This window comes from Bos grunniens, chromosome 17 (genome assembly GCF_055505025.1).
Source record: "Bos grunniens cultivar Pamir isolate PY7600 chromosome 17, Bosgru_T2T1.0, whole genome shotgun sequence".
Classification (NCBI taxonomy): Eukaryota; Metazoa; Chordata; class Mammalia; order Artiodactyla; family Bovidae; genus Bos; species Bos grunniens.
Window position 1 is genome coordinate 57443511 of NC_141181.1, and position 25272 is coordinate 57468782.

General features: G+C 42.8%; 2 protein-coding genes across 5 annotated transcripts in view; one reads left to right on the top strand and one right to left on the bottom strand.

The window, feature by feature from the left end:
- Positions 1-4085: 4085 nt before the first annotated feature.
- On the bottom strand, positions 4086-8599 carry PEBP1 (phosphatidylethanolamine binding protein 1). 2 transcript variants are annotated; one of them, XR_015144557.1, is made up of 4 exons: positions 7917-8599; positions 7130-7239; positions 6637-6737; positions 4086-5041 (listed from the first exon to the last, which is right to left on the bottom strand). XR_015144557.1 is itself a non-coding variant. In XM_086347997.1 (4 exons), the coding sequence occupies exons 1-4, from the start codon at positions 8513-8515 to the stop codon at positions 4824-4826; spliced, it is 564 nt and encodes a 187-aa protein (XP_086204123.1). In that variant the 5' UTR covers positions 8516-8599; the 3' UTR covers positions 4086-4823. The 2 variants fall into 2 exon arrangements, 1 of the variants encoding a protein (XP_086204123.1); XM_086347997.1 differs by having other exon boundaries at positions 8381-8599.
- Positions 8600-8780: 181 nt separating this feature from the next.
- VSIG10 (V-set and immunoglobulin domain containing 10) overlaps positions 8781-25272 on the top strand; it is a 73668-nt gene continuing 57176 nt past the window's right edge. For all 3 annotated transcript variants that reach the window (XM_086347976.1, XM_086347975.1, XM_086347980.1), the window contains exons 1-2: positions 8781-8918; positions 14984-15171. The gene's annotated coding sequence lies outside the window, so the exon portion shown is untranslated. The remainder of the gene's footprint in view (positions 8919-14983; positions 15172-25272) is intronic.

A 25272-nucleotide genomic window follows, 5' to 3' on the forward strand; every position in this document is an offset into this window, starting at 1 on the left:
ACAGCTAAAAAATAGACAAAAATGCAAAAACAACTATCTGAAGATACAGAGGAATAAAATCAGGTGGATTGTGGAGAAGCAGCCTAGACACAGGAATGAAGGCAAACTAAAACCAATACCAGACTCACTCTACAATAAACACTAAAGGAAGTTCCTCATACTGAAGGGAAATAATAACATGAAGGAAAACTGGATCTCTAGGAAGAAAGGAAAAGCAAGAAATGATAAATATCTAGATAAATATAGAAAAGGTTTTTTTCCCTGTAAGTCTTTAAAATATACAGATATATATATACTTATAAACAATAAATATAACATTGTCTGGGGAGGGTTTCACTGTATATAAATGCAATCCATATGAGAACCATAAATTAAAGGTTGGGGGTTATTTGACCCATATGGTTGCCATGCTTCTAGATTTTACATGAAGTGGTACAATTCTTATTTTAAGCAGACTATGAAAAATTAGTTATGTATGACTTCCTTGGCAGTCCAATGAATATTTAAGACTCTGAGCTTCCACTGCAGGGGACATGGGTTTGATCCCTGGGTGGGGAACTAAGATCCCACATGCTGAATGGCACAACCAAAAAGTTAAAAAAAAAAAAAAAAGTTATGTATATTTTAACTCCTGGAGTAACTTAACCAAAAACAAAACCCAAAAAAGTATTAGCCAAAAATCCAAGAGATGAATTAAGATACTCTAACAATATTAAAAATTTTTAAATTCAAATAATCCAAAAGAAGGCAGTAAAGGGAGAACAGAGATATAAAGAAAAAGGGCAAACAGAAAACATAAAATGGTATACATAAAAGGGCAAACAAAAAACAGAAAATTAAATATCTACTGAAAAAAGTATTCCTGGGTAGCTGAAAACATGCACATGTAAGAATTACATATACCTCTGATTTTAATTTAGTAATATATTTGCCATAGAAATGATGAAACATAAAACATTTTTCTGTTGTTTTATCATATCAATAAAACCTAAATCCCACCATATCAATAATTGTTGTTGTTCAGTCACTAATTCATGTCTGACTCTGCAACCCCCTGGACTGCAGAATGCCAGGCTTCCCTATCCTTTACAATCTCCCAGAGCTTGCTCAAACTCAAGAGCATTGAGTCAGTGATGCTATCCAACCATCTCATCCTCTGCACATGGGTAGGAAGACTCGATAGTATTAAGATATATATTCTCCCTAAATTCATCTGTAGTTTCAGTGCAATCCCAATAAAAATTCCAGCAAAGTTTCTTATAGGTATTGACAAACAGATCCTAAAATGTATGTGTATAACCAGAGCAAATTTTTAAAAGATGAAAATTGGATGACTTACTCCATTGATTTCAAGAATTGCTATAAAGCTACAGTAATCAAGACACTTTAATATGGGCAAAAAGATAAACACAGAACAATGGGACCATGCAGACAATTCAGAAATAGATTAATACATATGGTTAATTTACACATATTTTTATAAAGGTACAACTTAATGAAGAAAGGAAAATCTTTTCAGCAGATAGTATTGGATCAACTGGACATCCACATGGGAAACCTTGAACACCAATCCTTATTTCACTATCCACAAAAATTAATTCAAAATGGATGACAGATTCAAGTAAAGAATCAAACTATAAAATTTCTAGAAGAAAACAAAATTTTTGTGAGCTTGGACTAGATATGTATGGTCTTAGAGTCTGTGTTCACCAGGGATTGAGGGCCTCCAGAGTAACTGCCATGTTTTCTATAATTAAGTCAGTATGATGAGCAGCTCCCAAGGGTTTAGGTTTATTAGAAATACTGGGCTCTGCAGGGCTGCTAAGCTGCACCATGTTACAGAACAGACTCCTGTGTCTTTCTGTTCTAAAACCTACAGACACACTTTTGTGTAGCCTTTAGCAAAGTGAGCCATTTGTAGACACGATCCCTGTATGTCAGTCAGGTCAAGTTTATTCATCTGTATTAATCCATTTAATCTCAACAGATCATTTTTTGGTTCTCCAAAACCCTTTGAGGTAAATAAGGCAGATTAATGATTCCCTCCCGCCCATTTTTTCACATGAGGATGCTAAACCTCGCAAGGAATTTGTGTGCAAGTGGGTGAAGTGGTGATGAGCTGGCTCTGAAGCCAGAGCTGCATTCAGAACCAGAATCCCCTACTTCCTAGCTGGAAGTAGGGGATTCTGAGGGCAAATTCACTTCTTCCAATTTAATAGGTGAAGCAGGGTATCTCCTTGCTTCTAAGGTTATTAATATGTGCTTTCATATGTATTCTTTTTGTGTGAACTTCTTGTGCATACACTTCATAATTTTGGTTAGGCTGCTTACCTGTTTCTGAATCATTTTTGGGTCTGTACCTGTTTTAACAAGGAAACTAATAGATTACTATAATTCCTCATTACTCTTTAGATTCTATATCTAGAATCAAAAAAATACTGTGGGTTACCAGATTTTTAAAAACTCTCAAAGAAAACAGAACTTTAGATAAAAAGAATAAATGATTTTAAATATACATAAATATCAAACTGTTCAAACAGGTAGTTTGAGAAAACTGGTAAACAGACGAGAAAACTGGTGAGCAAACGGAAAAACAGGTGCTTTCATGTACCACTGACATGAATATAATCAGAGTGATATTTTTGGAGGGTGGTTTATCAGTATCAGAACTGAAAATGCTAAGGATTTACTCCCACTGAATTACTCACAAAAGCATTTTATACACATAGAAACGTATGCTGAAGCACTTTTTAAAACAGCAAATAACCAGAAATAATCTAACCACAGAAGGCACTAGACTGGTTAATTATGGAACATCTATAAAGTAGATAATTTGTTCAAAATAATGATATGAATTGTGGTGACCTTTTACCTTAAGACATATGACATGAAGGTACATTAGCTAGGGGGAACAGTACAGAACAATGTATACCAGTGTATAGAAGACTAAACAATACACATGCAGATATATGCTGATATGAATATTTACATTTGCTTCTGAAAGAAAACAAGTAACTGCTAACTGCCATGGAGGAGGCTAGGCATTTTCTTTACCATTTGCCTTGTCTTACCAAGTGCATGTCTTGCTTCTCACATTAAAAAAAAATATTTGTTTATGTATGTATTTGGTCGGGTCTTAGTTGTAGCATGTGGGATCTTTCATTTGTGGCGTAAGGGACCTAGTTTCTCGACCATGGATTGAACCCAAGCCCCCTGCATTGGAAGCCCAGTCTTGGCCACTGGACCACCAGGGAAGTCCCTTACATTTATTTTTAAGGGCAATAGGGTAGTCATTCTCTTTATAGCTTTTGTTTTACAAAATATTGTTTAAAAGTTGAATTTTAAAACCCTGAAGTTAAAAAAAATTATGTTCTCCCTTACTCATCCCCAGAGATTACACGAGGCAACATTTCCCAACAGTTTTTTCAGAAGAGGTACTGCAGCCAAAGGTGGGGAAAGGCCCAGCCCTGCTGACACCTGCCAGGTCTGGCCAGGATGCTTCTCCATTACAGACCAGGTCAGTGAAACAGACCTCCGTCTCCCCTTCCCCCGCTCTTTTGGTATAGATCTATATGGATCACGGAACAATGAGAAGCATGGACTAACTTCTTAGTCGTTGTTGTGGTTTCTATACTGAACTACACCAAAAGGGAACGTTTTCAACCAGCTTCACTCTCAGGTTGGAAAGGACCACTTACAAAATACAAAGTGCTTTACAGGCAAGATTTGGCCTAAAGTTTTGTGACTTTAAGACCTCCAGTTTTAATAGTTGCTCCTGCTATTGTGTAATGACACGTATATAAGTATGAACCCCCTGTATAGTTCCTAAATCAAGTCCCAGTCGTCACTGCTGATCAGGGAAAGGGGCTACTCACTTAACAGATGGTCAGGGTTTTTTTTCTTTTTGGTCTGCACCACATGACTTGCAGATCTTCCCCCTATCAGGGATCAAACCCAGGCTCCCTGCAGTGGAAGCATGGAGTCTTAACCACTGGACTGCCAGGGAATTCCCTAAAGATTATCTCTTGCTGTCTCATTATTTATGAAACCCCACACTGAAAAAGGCAAAGTATCTGAAGGCCGGGTTCATCTACACAGTGTTTTTATTTTTATTCAACTATAAGCAAACAGCAAAATTAACACAATATTCACCAACTCCAGACAGTTTTCTTTTTTAAACCAAAGTGTGATTAATTTAACAAGCACAGACTTTCAGATTCTGATAACCTCTTACCCAGCCCTGCTGCTCATCTAGATGGCCAGGCTTTAACAGCAAAGCAATTTCTTCTATGGAGCTTTTTCCAGTATTGCTCTTTAAAGGAGCCACAGTAGGACACTGACACGCAGTAACCAGCCTGAGACGTTGGGGGTCCCCTGGTTGTCTTGGTGAGACAGAGCCGTGAAAACACATGCCAGTAGGTACCTTCACACACAATTCTGTGCTCAGGGTCACAAAGGCGGAGACAGTCAATCTCTTTTTTGTTTTCAACCTCCCTTAAAGACTCTTTGAAGTTCTGTTCTAATACTGCAGACCTGGTCTTTTTACCAGAATTTTTTTTCTTCTTTAAAGTCTGGGTTGTTGTTCGTCTATTAACATTTGGATAAACTGCATCACAGTACCAAAGAATCCCCCACCAAAATGGAGTTCAAATTTGATCAAAACATAACCCCCCTAAAATTATACAATACAGGCAGAAGGAAAGAAAAGTCACCCTAAATCTAAATCTGACCACTCAGGGCTTAGGCAGAGAGATGGGGGAAAATCTACATGCATCACTAAACTGAAACACTGTTTGGGAACTCTGGGACGGTGTCCATCTCCTCTACTTCCCAGACAGCTGCTCGTAGAGCTTGGGCACATAATCATCCCATTCGGCCTGGTAACACGTGCCGGCCACTGGGGCCCCAAGCTCGTACTTTTTGCGGAAAGAGGCCACCTTGAATTTGCCACGGTGGTCTCCAGATCGGTTGCTGAGAATGGGCTCATCACACTTCAGTGGTCCTTCCTGCTCGTAAACCAGCCAGACATAGCGGTGCAGGCCTGGGGGGAGAGGCAGAAGGGAAGACATACACATAGCTAAGCATCTGAGAGGGAGATGTCACCCATTTTCTGAGAATGCACCAACTCGGAGGGACCCAGACCACCCCCCATTTATGAGAGGGGGCTAAGTTCACTGCAACTTTATTCACAACAGCCTGGAGGTGAAAGCACTCCAAATGTCCACTGACAATTGAAAAGATAAACAAAATATAGTATATATGTACAGTGGAATATTATTCAGCCTTAAAAAAAAGGCAGGAAATCCTGTCCCATGCTACCACATGGATGAATCTTGGAATGGTTCTATCAATACATATGGCATGAATCTTATATGGAGCTACTGAAACTTTCTTTCAGTATACTGCTGAAATACTGCTGATTAGAGTATAGAAGTTTTTCAACCATTTTGGACTTCTATGACTCAACAATTCTACTCCTAAGTATTTACCCAAGGAAAATGGAAACATGCCCATAAAAGGACAAGAATGGAAATAGCAAATTTATTCATAATATCCAAACACTAAAATACAAGCCAAATGTCCAGGGAATGGCTACACAAACTGTGGTATATTTGCACAAGGGAATACCACTTGGCAATGACAAGGAAGGAGCTACTAATCTCACTTGGATGAGTCTCACAGACACTACCTTAAGTCCAGAAGACCAGTCACAAATGCATACTGCATGACACCATTTATAAGAATACAAGAACAGCAAGAGTAATCCATAGAGAGAAGAGCCAGAACATGATTAGCTCTGGGAAAATTTAACTTAAAAAGTCCCTTAAGAACCTTCTGGGGTGACAGAAACATCCTACATCTTATTTCCCATGGTGCTAACATGAATTTATGCACCAGTCAATATTTATTGATTAAACCCTTCTGATCTGTGTTTTATTAAATGTAAATTATACCTTACTAAACAAATGTGAAAAGGAAAAAGAAGTGAGTCACTGAAGCTTTTTTGGTTAATGAGAACACAGCTGCTACTTGAGAGAACTGCTTTATTCTCATAGGTATACTTTCCATAATTAAATTGCCTGATTTTATAACTGGCTCTAGAGAACTTAAAGAGATGCTTGGGACAGAGGTCCCTCTTATGAATGCATGAGAGGACTTTGAGCTTCTGGGCCTATAGATAAAACACCAGGTCCCTTGTCAGGGACCTTCTTGTACCTCTTCAGAGTAACTTATGGGTGAACAGTGTGTACAAGATCAAGTGTTCTGCCTCATTCCAGTTCCTTGTTCCAGGAAATGGCAACACCTGTCAGGCACAACATGATAACAGCGCATCTCCCACCATTAGCCTAGGCAGCACTGATCCAACTTGGCAAGGTCCAATACACTATTCTCTAAAAGAACGTCCATCTAACCAGTACCATGGTTCTGGCCACGTGACACTACAGTGGGTCTGAGTGTCCCCGACAGGCAGCTGCTTTAGAGGGGAACGGAGTTGCCTAAAATCTTCACTAGGGTAAGGGCTCTCATAAATATAAAACTCTAAAAGCTAGACTAGGATTTTGTAGCACTTTATATCAATCCTAATATGCACCCAGGCTCCCCTCCCATCTCCTTCCAAATGCAACCTTTACTGACCTGTGCCCTTGGGAGGCCCAGAGCCCACATAATCGGAGAGAACCGTGCCACTGCTGATGTTGTTGCCCTTCATGTTGACCACGAGGAAATGGTGCCATTCCCTGCATGGAGGAAGAGAGGACCATCAGCATCACAGGAAGTCGGTACATACTCACAGGCGAAGTCAGCCAACAGAACTTTAATTAGGGACACCAAAGTCTGAATTTCATGTAATGTCCACATGTCACAAAGTATTATTGCTCTTTTAAAAATGTTAAAATCATTCTCAGCTCATGGGGCTGTACAAAAACAGGCCTGGGCAGATCCAGCTCTCGGCTATTCTAGAATCTTGCTCTAGGGAGCAAAAAGCACACTCAGGTTTAAGCATGGAAGTGAACACCCCAAATCGAGTCTATTTTTTCCCACACAGCATGTCCAGCAAGGGACTTACACACTGCAAGAAGCACTGGGTCACACTGGATGGCACACTATTCCCCATCTTTCTCCAACTTGCCTGTATTTGGGGTCCTTCCTGCTGGGAGCATCCGGATCTGTCAAGACCAAGGTGTACAATTTACCTGGATCAAGGCCATCCCATGTAATGCTGGTGGGCCGGTTTTTAACCTGTAGGAAGGAACAGATTTGGAGCTTAAAAGTCAGAAATGCTGAAGAAACCAGCACTCTTTCTTTGACCTTGGATTCCTCAAAGGTCAAGCACAGAAATTATTAATAAAAGCTCAACTGTACTGACTCAACAAAGAACCCAGAACTGATGTTTAATATGCGTTATTTATTTTAGTCCCAACAACACTATGGGGCTAGTATCCTAGCATGTTATTAACAGAAAGAGGTGGGTCAGGATTTCAAGGGTTGCTGACTACAACCTTACATTATTTGGAATGACACAATCTCTAGACTGGAGACCACATTATCTGGGGCCTGCTAAAGTGAAATCTGAATTAAGTGTATATTTAAAAGGGCAGAGAAAACCAAGATGGATAGACGTGGACAGTGAGTTTGGCAAAAAGAGGCTGCCAGACGGGCACTTTACACACCCAAAACAAGAAACTCTGTAAACATCTAAATTAATAAACCATCTGAGCACTGTTTATTCGCACTGCTGCCCCGAAGCTTCAGGACCAACTACTGGCCACGGTGTCCGGGCACCTAGTTCCCCCACTTGGCAGCAGCCAGAACCTGGTTAGGCCTTAGCCAAGTGGGGTTGGTGGGCCGGGGGTCAAAGGCCAAACCGTAAAACACGGCCGTTACCCTCGAGCCTTCCAGCTGCAGAACGCACCTACCTTTGGGTGGCTTCCAGCTCCAGACCGTTAAAAACAAAGGAGGAATCACAGGGCTCTACTGCTCACCGGTTACATAATGCGTCAAACGCCCTCGGGTGGGGCTTTTACTCCCCATACTGCGGCCTAATATTCCGGGCCGGGAGGGGACGCTCTGGGGGCGTGAGCAGCCACTGCCCACTTCCTCCGGGGGAAGGCCTCCTCCCCTGCCTGCTCCTCGAAGTCCCAGGAGAGTGTATCAATTTCTTCCACAGGGGAAGCCCCGCCCGCCACGTGCCAGGTTCCGGGCGCCGGTAACGGGGAGGGAGCGGTCAGCAGGCCTGCGGCTTGGGCACCGCGACTCCCTTCCCTAGGTAGATCCGGCGCACTAGAGACCGGAACGTCCTCCCCACTTCCACTGGGTCGCCGACCCACGGACCTGAGAGTCTCCCAGCCTCCAGCAGCTGCACCCCTTCCGCCCTCGGTACCTGGGTGGGTGTCAGCACTTTGCCCAGTTCGTCGACCTCCGCCCCGCCGTATTTGACCTGCAGCGGGTGCTGCGGCCGCTCATCCACTTCCTGCAGGCTCAGAGGCCCGGACCACTTGCTAAGGTCCACCGGCATCGCGGAGCCGAGCGGGTCAGACAGCAGAGAAAGCGGCTTGTGGACTCACAGCAGTCTGCACACTACCGAGGAACCTCAAGTCACACGGCCGAGGAGGGCATGCGCCTGAGCCACCGCCCCGCCTCATCCCTGCTCCTCCAGTCACCGGCGGGGAGGGGCCCCACTCTGCTCTCTGATTGGTCGAGCCCTGTATCGCGGGCCGTCCGGGGCTCCTGGGTCAATGCACCAAGCTTGGCCTTTCTTTTTGCAGAGGGAGATCTAGCTACTCGCTGCTGTAGGAGTTCCGAAGAGTTATGACTGAGCTTGCAAGACTGTTGTTTCAAGAATTGCAATTGAGCTACTTTCGATTTTTTTTTTAAGCTTTTTGCCTTTTTCTTTGTTCAACCTTATAAATGCAGAAATGGTAAGGCCTCGCTTTTCTCTCGCACTTCTTAAAGCAACCCACATTGCCCCGCCTCGTTGTACTTTCGCGCATGCTCACTGGCTTCGGTAACGGCCTGGAGACGGTCTTGCGGGGAGCTTGTCAGCGCTGTTCTCAACCGGGAGGAATATTTGCACATGCCGTTTGATTCTCCTATCCCCTCTTGCATCTGCCTCCAATGCGGGAGACCCGGGTTTGATTCCTGGGTCGGGAAGATCCCCTGGAGAAGGAAATGGCCACCCACTCCAGTACTCTTGCCTGGAAAATTCCATGGACTGAGGAGCCTGGTAGGCTACAGTCCATGGGGTCGCAAAGAGTCGGACACGACTGAGCGACTTCACTTTCTTTCTGTCTGCGCTTTTCTCAACTGGCAAGAATATTTGCACATAGCGTTTGATTCTCCTATCCGCACTTGGTCTTGCCAAGATTTGGGGGAAAATTTTTTTTTTGAGAAATTATTTTTTAACTTGTGAAACGAGGAATGTTGCTCACCATCTAGTGTGTGTGTGTGTGTTTTTAATTAATTTTTATTGGAGTATAGTTGCTACCATCCGGTTTTAAAAGAATGAAGTCAGCCACTGCAGTCCCCGATTTACAATATAGGTACCCTGAGAGGTATTCGGGACAGAACGAGGCACTTTGTGCTTTGGGGAAGAAAAGGCAAAACTATTAGATAATTAGATATATTCTAAGAATTTTTTTAAAATTAATCCAGATTCTTGCATCTTTCCATACTTCTTTTAAAAAGCGCTAAAATCATGAACTATTTGCTCCTAGAAGCAACCTTATACTAAGACTTAAGCTTGATCGCACATACCCCTTTAGCCAAAATTACATATGTACTGGCTTCTCCCCCTTCCTCTTCCAAGCAGTTCCTCAGAGCTATGCTGTGCATTTTTGTTTTAGTCAACAAACCATAGTTACTATTCCTCCTTTGTTGACAAGTGACTCTGCCTCAAAACTGCTTTCGTTGTGGCCACCAGCTTTATTTTTGCTAAATATGATGGGCACTATTTACTAGTCCTTACCTAATATGACCTTAAGGCTTCCCTGGTGACTCAGACGTTATAGAATCCATTTGTAATTCAGGAAACCTGGATTCAATCCCTTGAGGAGGGCATGGCGACTCACTCCAGTATTCTTGCCTGGAGAATCCCATGGATAGAGGAACCTGGCAGGCTACTGTCCGTGGGTTGCTAATTGTGGGACACGACTGAAGAGACCATAGGACAATTTTTGACATTGATCACTACCCGCCCCCCAAGTTGTTTGTTGTTTTTTAGTTACTACTAGGAAATAATACAAGTGCTTTGTAGAAAATTAAGATTAAAAAAATCCAAAGAAATAATTAAGAATTGCTTCTATTCCACTATTTAGACATAAACATCGGTAACAATTTGGGACATATCTTTCCAATTTTAAAATTATGAATAGAAATAATTTTGTTCGTTTGTTCACCAAAACAATTACATTTACTTTACCATTGTAGAATATTTGTTTTAAAAATAGATCTTCATGATACTTCCCTCTAAGTCCATTGGTTAAGGCTTCTCCCCAAATGCAAGAGGTGTGAGTTCAGTTCCTGATGATTGGGGAAATAAGATCCCACATGCCTAGCAGCCAAACAACCAAAACATAAAACAGAAACAATATTGTGACAAATTCAGTAAAGACTTTAAAAATGATCCACACCCTGAAAAAAATTTTTTTTAAACTTCATTACTTTAATGGTTTAGATGCACCACAATTTATTCACTTCTTTATGTTGGACATTTGTGCTTTTTTGGTTGTTTTTTCATTTTACAAACTGAAATGAATGTGTGTGTGAGAGAGAGAACTAGAACCACTTCCATTAAAACAATAGTTGAAAGTGAAAGTCACTCAGTTGTGCCCTACTCTTTGTTATCCCATGCACTATACATTCCTTCAATTCTCCAGGCCAGAGTACTGGAGTGGGTAGCCTTTCCCTTTTCCAGGGGATCTTCCCAACCCAGGAATTGAACCCAGGTCTTTCGCATTGTGGGCAGATTCTTTACCAGCTGAGCTACAAGGGAAGCCCAACAATTCTGCAGTGGGTAGCCTATCCCTTCTCCAGAGGATATTCTATACCCAGGAATCAAACCAGGGTCTCCTGCATTGCAGGCAGATTCTTTACCAACTGAGCTATCAGGGAAGTTGGAACCAGCCAAACTATATTTACTACCATCCATTGTGTGCAGATCAGCCTGTTCCCATAAGGACTGCTGCCATTACCAAGTGCATGCTCCCTATAGGTCAGTTCATTCCAAGAATGACTAACATTTACCAAGCATCCACTGTAGGTATACCCCAGTAACAACAATTATCATTACTAAGCACTGCGTGCAAGTCAGTGTGCTCCAGTGAGAACAACTTCCGTCACCTCATGGTTATCACTTCCCCATGCGAGGCCTTGCCCAAAGACCCTGATGCTCAGAGTTTCATTTCAGCCTCACACCAATCCAGTGTGCGAGGCACTGCTCTTCACCCGTTTCATAGACAAATAAACTGAGACTTGGAGAAGTAGAAGTGACAAAGCAGGTTGAAAGCCCACCTGGCCCCCAGTGTCAGATGGACACAAAGTCCTTAAGCATGCTTTAGCTGGAAGTGCTGGCAGTAGATGAGGCAAGCATGGTCTTTGACTCCAGATAACTTTCCACTGGTGAAGGTTTATACAGTAAATCACCATTACGACCCTGCCCGGCTGCCATGAGAATGCAACTCTCACACCTCTGACTGCAGGGAGAGAAGTTGGCCAGGGCCCCCACTGCTGGTCTCTGCTTTGAGGCCAAGACTATGCTTTGGCAGACTGCCCCCAGCCCATGACCAAACTTGGCAGGGTTAAGCTGCCACAGCTGGGAGGCTCAGGGCTTCTCTGTGGTCAGAACCAGCTTGCCTGTTTCCTTGGAACTGCACCTCAGGCTAGGTTACTACCTTCCCTCGCTCAGGTTCTCTCCCCTTTTTTTCTCAGTCATATCTCCTAATAAATTCCTTGCACATTGAATCCCATCTTGTCATCAGCTTCTCAGATGACCAAGAGTGACACTCCCAAGTTTAAGAGACAGTATGAGGACCACCTGCAGTGGAAGCAAGCTTGGGGTGTGTTTGAGGATGCTGGGCTTGGACCAGTGAGCAGACTGGTTTTGCTAGAATGGGAGATTTAGGTAGGGGCAGATGGATGACATAGCAAAAAAAGCTGAAAGGACAGCGAAAGGAAAGTCCTTTTATTTTTTTTTCAACATATAAAAAAATTTTAACCATCTTTAATATACAAGTGGGCTTCTCTGAAGGCTCAGTGGTAAAGAATCTGCCTAAAATGCAGAAGACTCAGGTTCGATCCCTAGGTTGGGAAGATCACCTGGAGAAGGAAATGGCAACCCACACCAGTATGCTTGCCTGGAAAATCCCTTGGAAAGAGGAGCCTGGTGGGCTACAGTCCATGGGATTGCTGGAGTCAGACACGACTTAGTGGCTAAACCACAACCACTGATACACAGTTAATCAGCCAAATAACATAATCTAAGGGCACAGGAATGGAAATCAGAATGCATTCACAGTTCTAATTCATCACCTAGTACCTATGAAACCTTGGGCAAGGGGAACAGGCAGAAGAATGGCTTCTCAGAGATGGCCACATCCTAATTCCCAGAGTCTGTGAAAATATTCCGTTTATATGACTAGGGGGGATTATGATACCAGATGGAAATAAGGTTGTTAATCAGCTGACCTTAAAATCAGGAGTTTACCCTCAATTATCTGTGTGGGCCCAATGTAATCACAAAGGTCCTTAAATGGAGAAGAAGGCAGGCTTGTTAGAAGGAGAGGGATTCCACGTGAGAAAAACTTGACCAGCCATTGCTGGTTTTGCAGGTGGAGGAAGGGGCCAGAAGCCAAGGAGTGCAGGGAGCCTATAGAAGCTGAAAAAGGCAAGGAACCAGATTCCTCTCGAGGCTCCAGAATGAATGTAGCCCAGCTGACACCTTGATTTTAGCCCAGTGAGACCCATTTCAGACTTTTGACGTCCAGAACCGTAAGATAATAAATTCATGTTGCCGTAAGCCACTAAGTTTCTGGTAATTTGTTGTAGCAACAATAAGAAAGTTATACAGAATATGACCTTTCCTCACTAAGCCTCAGTTTTCCTATCTCTAAAATGGGTTTGTCAACACCCCTGAAATGATCATAGTGAGAATTAAATGAAACACAGGTGGTATGCTTCATACACAACCTAGCACCTCCTGCTGCTGCTGCTGCTGCTGCTGCTGCTAAGTTGCTTCAGTCGTGTCCGACTCTGTGCGACCCCATAGACGGCAGCCCACCAGGCTCCCCCATCCCTGGGGTTCTTCAGGCAAGAACACTGGAGTGGGTTGCCATTTCCTTCTCCAGTGCATGAAAGTGCAAAGTGAAAGGGAAGTCGCTGAGTCTTGTCCGACTCTTAGCGACCCCATGGACTGCGGCCCACCAGACTCCTCCATCCATGGGATTTTCCAGGCAGGAGTACTGGAGTGGGGTGCCATTGCCTTCTCCGAGCACCTCCTAATGGGAGGCTATTACTATTTTTACATTATATAAAACTCATAAATACAAACATAAAATTAATTAACTAATTAATAATCCAACCAACCAAAAGCAATGAGCATCTTATGATTTTCCTTCCAGACTTCGTTGTATATAAATGTGAATATGCATATATGATAATTTGGATTCAATATGAACTGGGTCAAATTATACATGCATGCTACCGTGTAATTTGCTGTTCTTCACTTCCTCCTGTCATGTCCGTGAATAAACTACTACAGCAACATTCTTAATGGCTGCACAGGATTCTATTGTGTCTATCAATCCCTTGTTTAAACACAACATTTGCCATTTGGGAATACTTTAGGTGATCTCACTAGTAGGCTCTAGAAACATCTCACAATGTGTGTTCTTTTACATGTACATATTCTTTACGTGTACACTTACTTGGTTGGTTGTTTTCTCCTAAGGACAAAAATCATAGAAGTGAGCCAAACATTTGCATTTTAAGTTTGGGATACCATATTCCATACTGTGTGAAGTCTCTGTGACTGACTGATTTTTAAGCCAAAAGGAAACCTTGTGATCAACAGATTTATTCTGTTGTGTCTTTTCTTTTTTTTAATTTGGCTGTGTTGAGTCTGAGTTGCGGCACACAGGATGGGCCTGCTCAGCAGTTGTGGTGCTCAGGCTTAGTTGCCCTGTGGCATGGGGGATCCCAGTGCCCCAACCGGGGGTTGAACCCACGTCTCCTGCATTACAAGGCAGATTTTTCTTTTGAACTTTTTTTTTTTTAATTTTATTTTTAAACTTTACATAATTGTATTAGTTTTGCCAAATATCAAAATGAATCCGCCACAGGTATACATGTGTTATGGGTATAGCTGATTAATGGGCTTCTATGTTAGCTCAGCTGGTAAAGAATCCACCTGCAATGCAGGAGACCCGGGTTCAATTTCTGGGTCGGGAAGATCCCCTGGAGGAGGACATGGCAACCCACTCCAGAATTCTTGCCTGGAGAATCCCCATGGACAGAGCAGCCTGGCAGGTTACATCCCATGGGGTTGCAAAGAGCAGACAGGACTGAGTGACTAAGCACAGCGCAACACAGCATAGCCGATTAACAGTGTTGTGATAGTTTCAGGTGAACAGCGAAGGGACTCAGACAAGGCAAATTCTTAACCACTGGACCACCGGGGACATCCTTCTCTCATGGTTTTTGTTTGCTTGTTTTTGTTTTACCTTCTCATTTGTCTTTCAATGTTCCTTTCTATCTCCATGAAGTTTTATATTCATGATTTTAACAATATATATAGAATATATTCGATCCACATAAGAACACAAACTTCTGTATTATCTCTTATTTAATATTCTATGTTGAATATTTTCTGTTACTAAATACATTTGAAAAAATTGTTTTTTAAAACAACTGTCAATTATGATGTCATGAATAATTTGATCATGCATTTGTTGTTAGATATTGAGACTGGTTCTCATTTACCCTCCCATAGTTTAGGAAACTGATGTTCAGAAAGCCTCAGGGACTCGCCAAGGGCTGAAATCCAACTGAAAGGAGAACATATCTTGTATGTGGGGAGAGGACTTCTGCCAGCCAGAGCGGTGGAGCCAGGCACACTTGCAGATGCCTCCGGAAAGCCTTGTTTTTGTCTAGAAACCAAGAAGTGCTTTAAAAATCCAGGTAAAAGCTCAGCCCTGGGGGACTTTTTTAGCTCCTGACACTTATTGATGACTCAGGTCACGGTAGAGGTCTTAAAGGAGGTGGAAAAAGCAATTTTTAAAAAGAAAAACAATGTTAGTATTTATGGACACACATCTACTCTGTACATTTGCCTTTCTGGGTTGTAAATTGTCTGTGAGTCTGGGCAAGGAGCTTTTGTAGGGCTGCTCTGGGTAGACTAGAATGAATGAGCCTGTAAAACCACAGGCTGTTTTTGTTTGTTGAGTAAGGGCAGGAAATTCACTGATGTGGTTATTCAGCGGAATGGCTTCATTCCAGTTTTACTCTAGTGCTTCTGCTAGAGAAAGTGTTCATAAGGGAGGCCTGAACAAAGATAAATCTCCCACCTGTGGCCAAAACTTGAGTTCATAAACTGTCATCAAGGCCATTTCAGTGACCTTGGAACTGTGACTCCAGGGGTCCAGGCTCTGGCTCTTGGCCAAGGAGATGGACTGAGACATTGTTCTAGAAATTGACCTTCAACTGGTTTCCATCATTCCACTTGTTAGTTTTTTTTTTTGAGATTTTTGCTTTTCCTCTCCGAGAATTTCAAAACATTTTAAAACACACTCATTCCCATTGGCACCTTCTGCATAAAATAGTTCAGGAAAGAGGCAGAAAATTAATTTTAAAAACAAGGAAATTCTAGTTCTTCAGAAAATTAAAAATGGAATTACCATATGATTCAACAACCCCACTTCTGAGTGTAGATCCAAAGGAACTGGAAGCAGAGTTTCAGAGAGATCTTTGTAAATCGTGTCCACAACAGCCTCATTCACAATAGCCAAGAAGCAGAAGCAGCCAGTGTCCATCGACAGATGAACGAATAGACAAAATGTGGTGTATACATACAATGAAATACTCTTCAGCTTTATAAAGGAAATGCTGACGTAAGCTACAACATGAATGAAACTTGAGCACATTATGCTAAGTGAAATAAGCCAGAAACAAAAGGACAAATACTGTATGATTCCACTACATGAGATATCTAGTGTTGTCAATTCATAGACACGGAAAATAGAATAGTGTAGCCAAGAACCAGGTAGGGAGGAGGGGATAGGGAGTTGTTTAATGAGAATAGTGTTGCAGTTTTGCGAGGTGAAAACGTCCCAGAGGTTGGTTGCACAATGGTCTAATATAATAGCACAATAGAATATTGTAGGCTGCAGTCCATGGGGTCACTAGGAGTCAGACACAACTGAGTGACTTCACTTTCACTTTCATGCATTGGAGAAGGAAATGGCAACCCACTCCAGTGTTCTTGCCTGAAGAACCCCAGGGATGGGGGAGCCTGGTGGGCTGCCATCTATGGGGTCGCACAGAATCGGACAGGACTGAAGCAACTTAGCAGCAGCAGCAGCAGCAGCAGCACCACCCCCCGAAAAGGAATGAAGTGCTGATATATGCTACCATGTAAATGAACCTTGAAAACCCTGGTATAAGTGAAAGAAGCCAGACACAAAAATCAAATATTTTATGGCTCTATTTATGTGAAATATCCAGAATAGGTAAATCCACAGGCACAGAAAGCAGATTGATGGTCACCATGCCTAGGAGTAGGAAATGGGAAACTACTACAGTTTTATTTTGAGGTGATAAAAATGTTCTGAAACCTGATAGAGGTGGTGGTTATACAGCACTGTGAATGTATTAAATGCCACTGCACGATTCATTTTTTAATTTTTATTTATTTTTTGGCCACATCAAGCGGCATGTGGGATCTTAGTTCCCCACCCAGGAATCAAACCTGAGCCCCACGCAGCACAAGCTCAGGGTCTTAACCACTGGACCACCAGGAAAGCCACTCCACACTTTAAGAATGGTTAATTTTTGTTACATGAATCTTCAGTTCAGTTCAGTTCAGTTGCTCAGTCGTGTCTGACTCTTTGTGACCCCATGGACTGCAGCACACCACGCCTCTCTGTCCATCACCAACTCCTGGAGTTTATTCAAACTCATGTCCATTGAGTCAGTGATGCCATCCAACCATCTCATCCTCTGTCGTCCCATTCTCCTCCTGCCTTCAATCTTTCCCAGCATCAGAGTCTTTTCAAATGAGTCAGCTCTTCACATCAGGTGGCCAAAGTATTGGAGTTTCAGCTTCAGCATCAGTCCTTCTAATGAATATTCAGGACTGATTTCCTTTAGGATCCAACTTTAGGTTGGATCTCCTTGCAGTCCAAGGGACTCAAGAGTCTTCTCCAACACCACAGTTCAAAAGCATCAATTCTTTGGTGCTCAGCTTTCTTCACAGTCCAACTCTCACATCCATACATGACTACTGGAAAAACCATAGCTTTGACTAGATGGACCTTTGTTGGCAAAGTAATGTCTCTGCTTTTAAATATGCTGTCTAGGTTGGTCATAACTTTTTTTCCAAGGAGTAAGAGTCTTAATTTCATGGCTGCAATCACCATCTACAGTGATTTTGGAGTCCAAAAAAATAAAGTCTGTCACTGCTTCCACTGTTTCTCCATCTATTTGCCATTAATTGATGGTACCGGATGCCATGATCTTCGTTTTCTGAATGTTGAGCTTTAAGCCAACTTTTTCACTCTCCTCTTTCACTTTCATCAAGAGGCTCTTTAGTTCTTCTTTGCTTTCTGCCATAAGGGTGGTGTCATCTGCATATCTGAGGTGATTGATATTTCTCCCGGCAATCTTGATCCCAACTTGTGCTTCCTCCAGCCCAGCATTTCTCATGATGTACTCTGCATATAAGTTAAATAAGCAGGGTGACAATATACAGCCTTGACATACTCCTTGTCTTATTTGGAATTAGTCTGTTGTTCCATGTCCAGTTCTAACTGTTGCTTCCTAACCTGCATACAGGTTTCTCAAGAGGCAGGTCAGGTGGTCTGGTGTTCCCATTTCTTTCAGAATCTTCCACAGTTTGTTGTGATCCACACAGTCAAATGGAGAAGGCAATGGCACCCCACTCCAGTACTCTTGCCTGGAAAATCCCATGGACGGAGGAGCCTGGTAGGCTGCAGTCCATGGGGTCGCTAAAAGTCAGACACGACTAAGCGACTTCACTTTCACTTTTCACTTTCATGCATTGGAGAAGGAAATGGCAACCCACTCCTGTTTTCTTGCCTGGAGAATCCCAGGGATGGCGGAGCCTGGTGGGCTGCCATCTATGGGGTTGCACAGAGTCAGACACGACTGAAGCGACTTAGCATAGCATAGCATACACAGTCAAAGGCTTTGGCATAGTCGATAAAGTAGAAATAGATGATTTTCTGGAACTCTCTTGCTTTTCTGATGATCCAGCAGATGTTGGCAATTTGATCTCTGGTTCCTCTGCCTTTTCTAAAACCAGCTTGAACATCTGGAAGTTCATGGTTCACATATTGCTGAAGCCTGGCTTGGAGAATTTTGAGCATTACTTTACTAGCGTGTGAGATGAGTGCAATTGTGTGGTAGTTTGAGCATTCTTTGGCATTGCCTTTCTTTGGGATTGGAATGAAAACTGACCTTTTCCAGTCCTGTGGCCACTGTTGAGTTTTCCAAATTTGCTGGCATATTGAGTGCAGCACTTTCACAGCATTATCTTTAAGGATTTGAAATAGCTCCACTGGAATTCCATCACCTCTACTATTTTGTTCGTAGTGATGCTTCCTACGGCCCAGTTGACTTCACATTCCAGGATGTCTGGCTCTAGGTGAGTGATCACACCATCGTGATTATCTGGGTCATGAAGATCTTTTTTTGTAGTTTTTCTGTGTATTCTCACCACCTCTTCTTAATATCTTCTGCTTCTGTTAGGTCCATACCATTTCTGTCGTTTATTGTGCTCATCTTTGCATGAAATGTTCCCTTGCTATCTTTGATTTTGTTGAAGAGATCTCTAGTCTTTCCCATTCTATTGTTTTTCTCTATTTATTTGCACTGATCACTGAGGAAGGCTTTCTTATCTCTCCTTGCTATTCTTTGGAACTCCGCACTCAAATGGGAATATCTTCCCTTTTCTCCTTTGCTTTTCACTTGTATTCTTTTCACAGCTATTTGTAAGGCCTCCTCAGCCATTTTGCTGTTTTACGTGAATCTTACTTCAATTAAAAAAATAAGCAAATTCTAGAAGTCACCTGCAGATGTTTTTAGGCTCAGAGATTGCTTACATGGTTACTCTGCAATTGGCATGTGCTTTCAGAGACTGGGAAACAACAATAGATTAAGGAATACAGACACTGGTGTTGCCTTTGCCAACACCCATTTCTCTTTCAATTAATATCTCCCCACTCTTCCTTTGGAATCATCCTTCTGTCACTCTCAGTTCCTGTGGTTTAGGTGGGGCTGCAGGGATAATCACGTGACCCAACTCTAGCCAACCAAAGCATTGGATCCCTCTTGTCTAGCCATTGGTTCAGGGATGCACAGGTGTGTCAAGCCAAACCAGTGAGACTCAGTTCCAGGACACTGGGAAGAGTGAATCTCTCTTCCAGCAGTGCTGCTGAAGATAGAATATGTCAGCCTAGAGATGTTGGTGGTCATCTTCCCACCAGGACCAAAGAGGCTGCCTGGGAAAGGAGCCAATACAGAGGAAAGTATCTCTGAGATAGTCATCATGATATGATGACATTGACACTGTTTGACTCCTAGATGGAGCCAAGCATGAAACAAGATCTACCCTTGGACTTTTCAGATACAGGAGCCAGCAAATTCCATTTTGGACGTGTGCCTATTTAAGTTGAATGATTTTCATTTGCAACAGAATGAGTCCTTGATCACTGCAGATGATCTGCTCATCAAAAAGTAGCTAGAAATAGAAACAAGGTCTCCCAAGGCATGCTAAAACTAAGTGAAGCCTCATTCTTTCAGACCTTAAACTATCAAGACAGTGATTATTCAAACTGGAATCTTTACTATCTTCATGAAAAATGGCTTGCCTTATGTCTTTTTTAAAAATCCTAATCTCTGTATCCAGGAATCTGTATTTTTATTATTATTATTTTAAGATTTATTTATTTATTTTTGGCTTTACTGGATCTTTGTTGCTGTGCACCAGGCTTTCTCCAGTTGCAGCCAGAGGGGGCTACTCTTGGTTGCGTTATGTGGGCTTCTCATTGCAGTGGCTTCTTTTGTTGTGGAACACAAGCTCTAGGCATGCAGGCTTCAGTAGTTTCGGTGCATGGGCTCAGTAGTTGTGGCACATGGGCTTAGTTGCTCTGCAGTATTTGGGATCTTCCCTGCCCAGGGATTGAACACATGTCCCCTGCTTTTGGCAGGTAGATTCCACTAGACCACCAGGGAAGTCCCTTGCCTTATGCCTTAAACAAGAGAAGCCATAGAATGCCCAGCCTGCCCACAGCCCCTGGGAAGCCCTCATGAGTCCATTCCTGCCCCACCTGATAGGCAGTGCACAGGCCTGTCAAACCACCTGTGAACTAGCCTGGCTCAAAAAAAGTGATGCACACCAATCAGATTCGACCTCTTGAATCTGCACTAGTATATGAGAAGGAACAGGCAGGTGTAAGTAACTGGTAGGAGCTAGCGCAGAAAGGAGAAGATGTACAGATGGTGCAAAGGGGCCATTAAAGGAGTCTTGCGCAGGCTAGAAATCGGAGGCAACAGGGAGCGTGGGTAAAAGGGTAAATAGTATGGAGAAGAAATGGCCCACAGATAGTGGGAAAACAGCAGATTCACAGGGAACAGTGAGTACCGAAGAAATGGCTTCCCTTCTCCAGAGCTGACCACTCCACAAAAAGGCTCCAGGTGGGTTCCAGACCACCAGCACCCTTTCAGCAAACATTTTGGTTTTTAAAATTTATTTTGTCTAACTAAGTATAGTTGATTTACAATGTTGTGTTAATTTCTTCTATATAGCAAAGTGATTCAGCTACATATATATATATATATATATATATATATATACATTCTTTTCATATTCTTTTCCATTATGGCTTATCACAAGATATTGAATATAGTTCCCTGTGCTATACACTAGGACCTTGTTGTTTATCCATTCTCTGTATAACAGTTTGCATCTACTAATCCCAAACTCCCCATCCATCCCTCCCGCCCCCATCCCCTTGGCAACCACAATTCTGTTCTCTGTGTGAGTCTTTTTCTGTTTCATAGATAAGTTTGTGTCATATTTTAGATTCCACATGTAGGTGATAGATATGGTATTTGTCTTTTTCTTACTTAATATTTTCTAAATCCGTCCATGTTGCTGCAAATGGCATCATTTCATTCTTCTTTATGGCCGAGTGGTATTGCACTGTATGTATGCACCACATCTTTACCCATTCATCAGTCCAAGGACATTTAGGTTGTTTCTATGTATCGCCTACTGTGAATAGTGCTACTATGAACACTGAGGTGCAGGCATCTTTTTAAATTATGGTTTTGTCCAGATACATGCCCAGGAGTGGATTGCTGGATCATGTGGTAACTCTATTTTTATTTTTTTGAGGAACCTCCACCACACTGTTCTCCACAGTAACTTTCTCAATTTACATTCCTGCCACCAAAAGAAACACCTTATTCTTAAGGTGACCTCAGCACTTCTCTGTCCCAAGAAACCAAAAGAACCTGCCCACGTTATTTTTATGTTAATCAGTACTCTTTCAGTTGCAAGTGACTAAAATGCAGTGCAAATGGAATCCTTAAAGAAGAAAAGGTATTAGTTCTGATACTGGGATGCCAATGGATAGTTGACTTCAGAAGTATCTGGATCCACAGGCTTAAATGGTGCCATAAGTATCCCTTCTATTTCTCAACTTTCTTGGCCTCTGGGCTGGTGTCAATCCCGAGTAGACTCTCCCTTAATGTTACCAGACAGTCATTGTGGTCAGCTGCTTCTAAGACAGCCCCAGTGATCCCCCTACCTCCTGGTATTCACAGCCTTGTGCAATCCCTTCCCCTTGAGTAACCTGCTTCTAATCAATGCTGCTGCTAAGTCACTTCAGTCGTGTCTGACTCTGTGCGACCCCAGAGATGGCAGCCCACCAGGCTCCCCCATCCTTGGGATTCTCCAGACAAGAACACTGGAGTGGGTTGCCATTTCCTTCTCCAATGGATGAAAGTGAAAAGTGAAAGTGAAGTCACTCAGTCCTGTCTGACTCTGCGATCCTATGGACTATAGCCCACCAGGCCCCTCCATCCATGGGATTTTCCAGGCAAGAGTACTGGAGTGGGGTGCCATTGCCTTCTCTGCTTCTAATCAATAGACTGGAGGAAATGGCAACCCACTCCAGTACTCTTGCCTGGAGAATCCCATGGACAGAGGAGCCTGATGGGCTACAGTCCATGGGGTCACAAAGAGTCAGACACGACTGAGTGACTTAACACTGTCGCTGTCATGTCGCTGTCACTGTCGCTGTCATGTTAATGGAGGTCACTTCTGTGATTAGGTTATATAAGACTGGGACTTAGCTCTTACTGGCGCAGACTCTATTGCCATCTCCTCTGGTTAAATTTCATAAAATCGCCTGCCAAGTAGAAAGACTCATGTGATAAGGAACTGAGGGTGGCCCTTGGCCAACAGCCAGTGAAGACTTGAAACCCTCAGTCCAATGTCCCACCAGGAACTGAATCCTGCCAACAACCACCGGGTGAGGTTGGAAGCAGATTGCTCCCCAGTCAAGGCTCCAGATGAATGAACTGTCTGGCTTCCAGCGAAAAACCTACGTGTAATTTCTCAGGCCATAGGCAATTCAAAGGCTTTACCTGGCAGGCCTCTGGGAGGAAAGCTGCCCTTCCCACACCAGACCTGGTGCATGGGCAGCAGATTGCTGTCTCTAAGGGAGTTGCATTCAAGGACTCAGCCCCTCTTACCTGTCAAACTCTCATGTATATTGTGCTCCTTGCTTCCTGGGTCCCTTTATCTGAGGTCCTAGGCAGAGGTCCTCTCCAGGCACCTCTGCCAAGGCCTTCTTATGGGGGAGGGTGGGGCATGACCTTGCAGTCACTTGCTCACTCTGACCTCATACCCAGTATTCTTCTACTCTATCCCTCCTCTCTCTCCGTCCCCACCCTGAAAGTCCCAGGGGCTATAAAATCTCTTCAACCGTGAGATGTATATAGGGGAAAATTCAACGGGGAGAGTAGGTACTTCCTCCAGTTTCAGTCTCTTCTCTAAACCATCTAAGCAAATGATCAAAGGCTTAACTTTTTCATTTTCAGCTTGTAGCTTTAATTGGCTACTTGCACACCTGACACTTGAGCACACTGTCCCAGCTAGACTGGGATCCTGACAAGGAGACCCCGCCGCCGCCGCCGCCAAGTCGCTTCAGTCGTGTCCGACTCTGTACGACCCCACGGACTGCAGCCTACCAGGCTTCTCCGTCCATGGGATTCTCCAGGCAAGAACACTGGAGTGGGTTGCCATTTCCTTCTCCAAGGAGACCCCAGCTTATGCCAAATCTTCACCAGGGATTGAACTCATGCTTCCTATATTGGGAACATAGAGTCTTAATCACTGGACCACCGGGGAAGTCTGACACATTGATTGCAGTCTTTTGAAAGACCCTGAGGCAGAGCTCCTGGTGCACAGAAATTGTGAGATGATATATAATATAGTAATATTATTTTAAACTGCAAAGTCTGTGGTGATTTCTTATGCAGCAATAGCTGACCAATGACAGCCACCAGCTACTTCAGGCCTGAATTTGTTCAGGTTAGCAACTCCAGCAGGAGGAGGGGTTGCCAGCGGAATACAGGGACTGCCTTTCACTAAACCAGACCAACTGTGGGCCCGCCTTAACCCACTCATTATCACTCTGACCAGCCTGGGTCCTCATCCCCTCCATAGCTCCATTCCAACCCTGTTTGCTTAGAATTGGGGCGGGGCAGCTTTCCAAAGGAAAATAATTGTGCCAATACCAGAAAGAAGAGAAACAGAGGCAGAAAAGCAAAAGCAAGACATATATTCTACAGGTAGCAAGGGAGTAAAAGTATACACCTTTGCAGAGATCTTATTAACCAGCTCAAAAGAGCAACTTTCAAGCACTGTGTTAGTAAGCTTTTTGCATGAGTTCACAGCTAATACTAATACTAATTACTTATGATACTGGCCACTTTTTTACACTCCATCATTACTTATTAAAATTTTATGAGCTTACTAGAACTTTCTGCATACTCCAGAAATTAAGCAACTCCAGCTGACCCTTGATTTGAACTGTGCAGCTCCACTTACACATGGATTTTTTTCAGTATATATATTGAAAAATGTTTTGGATATTTGTGACAATTTGAAAAAACTGGCACATGAACCATATAACCTAGAAATATAGAAAAAATTAAGAAAAAGGTAAGACATGAGTGCATAAAATGTATGTAAATAAATAACATACAGAATTTTAAAAATAAAAATATCACATACAAAATATACATTGACTGTTTATGGTATGAGTAAGGCTTGTGGTCAGCATTAGCCTTGACCATGAAGGAACTGGTACTCCCTAACCAGTATGTTGTTCAAGGGTCAACTGTACATTTATTAAAACATATTAACCTACCATTTGCTTTGACTTCCCCAACTTGTTCAAATTAGGAAGGTTTTGCTGTTAATTAACATTTGTCCAGAAGTTCAAGGCAAGTGAACAGAGATTAGATAACCAAAGGTGCCCAGCTATTTCCCTTAGTCAAAGTTCTAGAAGGTCAAATGTCACAAATACAGAAATATATATGTATATGAAATAATAAATGTATTATCTACATAGACAACTTTTGTAATTTCCACTTAGGAAAGAGAGTTTAAGTTTACTTAAAATGAAATTTACTTTAAAAAAAAAATTATTTCATTTTTTGGCTGTGGTGAGTCTTCACTGCTGCACACGGGCTTTCTCTAGTTGTGGTGAGCAGAAGCTACTCTCTAGCAGCGGTGTGCGGGCTTATTGTGGTGGCTCCTCTAGCTGAGGAGCACAGGCTCGAGGTGTGTGGGCTTCAGTAGTCACAGTGTGTGGGCTCAATAACTGTGGCACATGAGCTTAGTTGCTCCACGGCATGTGGGATCCTCCCGGACCAGGGATCAAACCAGTATCCCTTGTATTGCAAGGCAAATTCTTAACCACTGGACCACCAGGGAAGCCCCCTGCTGAAAAAAAAAGAAATTTA